Source organism: Olea europaea, chromosome 22, assembly GCF_002742605.1.
Source record: "Olea europaea var. sylvestris chromosome 22, O_europaea_v1, whole genome shotgun sequence".
NCBI lineage: Eukaryota > Viridiplantae > Streptophyta > Magnoliopsida > Lamiales > Oleaceae > Olea > Olea europaea.
Window position 1 is genome coordinate 5,078,167 of NC_036258.1, and position 5,725 is coordinate 5,083,891.

The 5,725-nt window shown below is 39.7% G+C and overlaps 1 protein-coding gene across 1 annotated transcript in view; it reads left to right on the plus strand.

The window, feature by feature from the left end:
- The window catches only part of LOC111371073 (leucine-rich repeat receptor-like serine/threonine/tyrosine-protein kinase SOBIR1), an 11,937-nt gene extending 6,537 nt beyond the window's left edge, over window positions 1-5,400 (plus strand). The window contains exons 2-3 of the mRNA XM_022992988.1: window positions 1,014-1,421; window positions 3,962-5,400. Coding sequence (XP_022848756.1) covers window positions 1,014-1,421; window positions 3,962-5,400 — 1,847 coding nt within the window. The remainder of the gene's footprint in view (window positions 1-1,013; window positions 1,422-3,961) is intronic.
- Window positions 5,401-5,725: the final 325 nt, after the last annotated feature.

Genomic DNA, 5,725 nt, shown 5'->3' on the forward strand with positions numbered 1-5,725 from the left:
AAAACTGAGCCTTGATCCTTCTGACTATAAAGCCCTTTTGCTTATCCAAAAGGACTTGGACATCCATGGTCAACGACGGAGTCAATGCCACTCCGCCGGAATATTCTGTTCTTGATATTTCGTCGAATAAATTTTCCGGGAGCTTGAAATTCTTGAACAACTTTCCCAATCTGGAAAAACTGAACCTTGCTGATAATATGTTTGCCGGAAAACTCCCTTTATCTTTGAGGTCTTTTCGGAATCTTCGATTCATCAACATCTCCGGCAACACTTTACTGGAAGGTCCATTGCTTGTAATAAATCAATTGGAGCATTTATCGTCGGAAAATATTCAAAATCGTTATATTTTAGCTGAGAAATCAATGGAAAGAAACCTTACATCTGCAAGGGCAATGGCCCCTTCTTCGAGTAAAGGCCTTAATGGCATTCATGCTGAAGCTTCGTCCCCCACGGCGACGACAAAACATAAACATAAGAAGACGAAGAGGAAAATACTGTCAGGTAATCGGACTTCTAGTCGGAACTTTTGCTGGTATTCCTTCGGGATCGGTATTGTATTTTCTCTTGAAGTTTATCACTTTCTTGATCGAAGGACAAAAGATGGACAGAAGTTTGGCGATTTTTAGCATGTTGATCAGGACAGGTCCGGGTCGTCGGTAGGCGGCGGATCCGGACTCCTTTTTTACTTTTTTTTCCTCCTCTTTTTTCTCTCTAAATCTCTTCTATTGGTTTGCAAATGAGGAGGGTATTTTCGACCATAACAATTTTATTTAAATTTTGGTTAAAGGCCTATGTGAAAAAGTGGGTGGATGGGGCAGCCGTTAGTCACCATTTCCTCTTTTCTCAATTTCCCTTTATAAGGGTTGTCAAACAGGGCAAAATTATCGCCAACCATTTGAAGCTCGAGCCACAATCAAGCACCACCGTGCCTATTCTGCTTTAAATCACCGCCGTGAATGACTTGGACTTCCACTCCCACTCCGTCAAAATCCTACTTCTTATTTCTCTTCTTCTTGCTCTAATCCATCTTGTTCAATCAAAACTGAGTCTTTATCCTTCTTACTATAAAGCCCTTTTGCTTATCCAAAAGGACTTGGACTTCCATGGTCAGCGACGGAGTCGATGCCACTCCGCCGGAATATTCTGTGAATGGAGATTCACAAACAATTCCTATGTACTCAAAGTCACCCGTCTGGTGTTTGAGTCCCAAAATTTGACGGGAATAATTTCTACGGTAGTCGGAAAACTCTCTGAGCTTAAAGAACTTTCCCTTCAAAACAACGAACTCTTCGGCCAAATCCCTACTGAAATTTTTCAACGCCAGAGACTTGAGATGTTCAACATTAGGAAGAATCAATTTTCCGGCGAAGTTCCGGAGGGACTTTCGTCGTTAATTCGCCTTCGTGTTCTTGATATTTCGTCGAATAAATTTTCCGTGAGCTTGAAATTAAAATTACTAAACATATATTTATTAATTATTTCATATATTTAATTATTAAACATATATTTAAGTCAAACAAAAAATTAAAATTCTATTTAATCTATTTTTAAATATTTCGTTCATTATCTTAACATATTATTTATTTCATATTTAATTACATTTTTAACATAAAAATTAAAATAAATTAATGAAAAAAAAATTAAATATTAATGGTCGGGTTCGGACAGGCCAAATGGTCCGGATCCAGACCTGATGGTCCGTTACGGACCGTAACTGACTGGTCCGTCACCGACAGACCAAAATTCCGTCCAACTCGCCGGAAAACTCCATTTCTGACGAGCTCCGTCTCATTTTTCCAGTTTTCTGACTGGTCCGTAACCGACAGACCAAAATTCTGTCCAGCTCGCCGGAAAACTCCATTTCTGGCGAGCTCCGTCTCATTTTTCCAGTTTTCCCAACATTCAACCTCAAATTCAATCTTTTCTTCCATTTTAACCATAAAAAATTGAATTTAACTCATTCAAATTCTAAACATTCAAACTTACACATTTTCGAAGAAGTTATTTATAGAGAACATGTCTAACCTTTCAGAAAAATGGCGTTTCTCCTGCTGATCGTGGTGTGTCCAGAGAGGTCGAAGTGGGACAGGTCCGGGTCGTCGGTAGGCGGCGGATCCGGACTCCTTTTTTACTTTTTTTTCCTCCTCTCTTTTCTCTCTAAATCTCTTCTGTCGGTTTGCAAATGAGGAGGGTATTTTCGACCATAACAATTTTATTTAAATTTTGGTTAAAGGCCTATGTGAAAAAGTGGGTGGGTGGGGCAGCCATTAGTCACCATTTCCTCTTTTCTCAATTTCCCTTTATAAGGGTTGTCAAACAGGGCAAAATTATCGCCAACCATTTGAAGCTCGAGCCACAATCAAGCACCACCATGCCTATTCTCCTTCAAATCACCGCCGTGAATGACTTGGACTTCCATTTCCACTCCGTCAAAATCCTACTTCTTATTTCTCTTCTTCTTGCTCTAATCCATCTTGTTCAATCAAAACTGAGTCTTGATCCTTCTTACTATAAAGCCCTTTTGCTTATCCAAAATGACTTGGACTTCCATGGTCAGCGACGGAGTCGATGCCACTCCGCCGGAATATTCTGTGAATGGAGATTCACAAACAATTCCTATGTACTCAAAGTCACCCGTCTGGTGTTTGAGTCCCAAAATTTGACGGGAATAATTTCTACGGTAGTCGGAAAACTCTCTGAGCTTAAAGAACTTTCCCTTAAAAACAACGAACTCTTCGGCCAAATCCCTACTGAAATTTTTCAACGCCAGAGACTTGAGATCTTCAACATTAGGAAGAATCAATTTTCCGGCGAAGTTCCGGAGGGACTTTTGTCGTTAATTCGCCTTCGTGTTCTTGATATTTCGTCGAATAAATTTTCCGGGAGCTTGAAATTAAAATTACTAAACATATATTTATTATTTATTTCGTATATTTAATTACTAAACATATATTTAAGTCAAACAAAAAATTAAAATTCTATTTAATCTATTTTTAAATATTTCGTTCATTATCTTAACATATTATTTATTTCATATTTAATTACATTTTTAACATAAAAATTAAAATAAATTAATGAAAAAAATTAAATATGAATGGTCGGGTCCAGACCGGCCAAATGGTTCGGATCCAGACCTGATGGTCCGTTACGGACCGTAACTGACTGGTCCGTAACCGACAGACCAAAATTCCGTCCAGCTCGTCGGAAAACTCCATTTCTGGCGAGCTCCGTCTCATTTTTCCAATTTTCCCAACATTCAACCTCAAATTCAATCTTTTCTTCCATTTTAACCATAAAAAATTGAATTTAATTCATTCAAATCATAAACATTCAAACTTACACATTTTCAAAGAAATTATTTATAGAGAACATGTCTAACCTTTCAGAAAAATGGCATTTCTCCTGCTGATCGTGGTGTATCCAGAGAGGTCGAAGTGGGACAGGTCCGGGTCGTCGGTAGGCGGCGGATCCGGACTCCTTTTTTACTTTTTTTTCTTCCTCTTTTTTCTCTCTAAATCTCTTCTCTTGGTTTGCAAATGAGGAGGGTATTTTCGACCATAACAATTTTATTTAAATTTTGGTTAAAGGCCTATGTGAAAAAGTGGGTGGGTGGGGCAGCCATTAGTCACCATTTCCTCTTTTCTCAATTTTCCTTTATAAGGGTTGTCAAACTGGGCAAAATTATCGCCAACCATTTGAAGCTCGAGCCACAATCAAGCACCACCGTGCCTATTCTGCTTTAAATCACCGCCGTGAATGACTTGGACTTCCACTTCCACTCCGTCAAAATCCTACTTCTTATTTCTCTTCTTCTTGCTCTAATCCATCTTGTTCAATCAAAACTGAGCCTTGATCCTTCTGACTATAAAGCCCTTTTGCTTATCCAAAAGGACTTGGACATCCATGGTCAACGACGGAGTCGATGCCACTCCGCCGGAATATTCTGTTCTTGATATTTCGCCGAATAAATTTTCCGGGAGCTTGAAATTCTTGAACAACTTTCCCAATCTGGAAAAACTGAACCTTGCTGATAATATGTTCGCCGGAAAACTCCCTTTATCGTTGAGGTCTTTTCGGAATCTTCGATTCATCAACATCTCCGGCAACACTTTACTGGAAGGTCCATTGCTTGTAATAAATCAATTGGAGCATTTATCGTCGGAAAATATTCAAAATCGTTATATTTTAGCTGAGAAATCAATGGAAAGAAACCTTACATCTGCAAGGGCAATGGCCCCTTCTTCGAGTAAAGGCCTTAATGGCATTCATGCTGAAGCTTCGTCCCCCACGGCGACGACAAAACATAAACATAAGAAGACGAAGAGGAAAATACTCTGTCAGGTAATCGGACTTCTAGTCGGAACTTTTGCTGGTATTCCTTCGGGATCGGTATTGTATTTTCTCTTGAAGTTTATCACTTTCTTGATCGAAGGACAAAAGATGGACAGAAGTTTGGCGATTTTTAGCATGTTGATCAAGAATCCCAAGGACCTAGCTTTTCTCGGGAGAGAGGATGGATGGAATGGACTGAATGTTATCGGACGAGGTGGATGTGGAGAAGTTTACAAGTCAACTTTACCGGGAACAAATGGAAAGGAAATTGCTATAAAGAAGATAATTCAGCCTTCTCGGGATGCAGAAGAGCTTGCTGAGGAAGACAGCAAACATCTGAACAAGAAGATGCGACAGATTAGGTCAGAAATTCAGACGTCGAGTCAAATCAGACATAGGAATCTGCTTCCTCTATTAGCCCATTTGTCACGGCCTGACTGCCATTATCTTGTGTATGAATACATGAAGAACGGTAGTCTACAAGATGTTCTCGAAGCTGTCTCGAAAGGGAGACGAGAATTAGACTGGCTCGCACGATACAAGGTTGCCATAGGAGTAGCTTCGGGACTTGAGTATCTACACTTGAATCAAACCCCAAGTATTATTCACAGAGACCTCAAGCCGGCTAATATCCTTCTCGATGATGAAATGGAAGCCCAAATTACAGATTTCGGGCTTGCAAAAGCCATGCCCGAAGCTAACACACACGTTACAACTTCAAATGTGGCCGGAACGGTAGGATACATTGCCCCGGAGTACTACCAAACTTCACAGTTCACTGAGAAGTGTGATATATATAGCTTCGGCATAGTGCTTGGCGTTCTGGCGATGGGCAAGTTCCCATGGGACGACTTCTTCCAACACACAGACGAAATGACTTTAGTGGGGTGGATGAGAAATGTGATGACATCTGACGATCCGAAAAGGTCAATCAATCCTAGACTCCTCGGAAATGGATACGAAGAGCAGATTCTTTTGGTTCTCAAGATTGCTTGTTATTGCACCTTGGATAATCCAAAAGAGTGGCCCGACAGTAAGGAAGTTAGATGCATGTTAACTCAAATTTAGCATTGATTGTGCAAGAAAAAAGTACGTACTTATAAGCTATGCTGCTATGATTGTGTCTATAGAACATACATGTAGATAGAGTCAATTGTAAGCTGCATTAAGTTGATTCTGGGGTTTGTTTTGAAGTTGTGCGTTATTCCTCAGTTAAGATTAATCTGTACACATGAAGTACCTTATTGACAGTTTGGTAGCGTGTATAGCACAACACGCAATACATGATTTGCTATTTTTGTTCATACGATTTTCTAGCAAAATTCTATAAAGATGAGTTCGTGACGTAATTAGTCAAAGAGAAATATCCACGGAAAATACGAAAGAAGAAAAA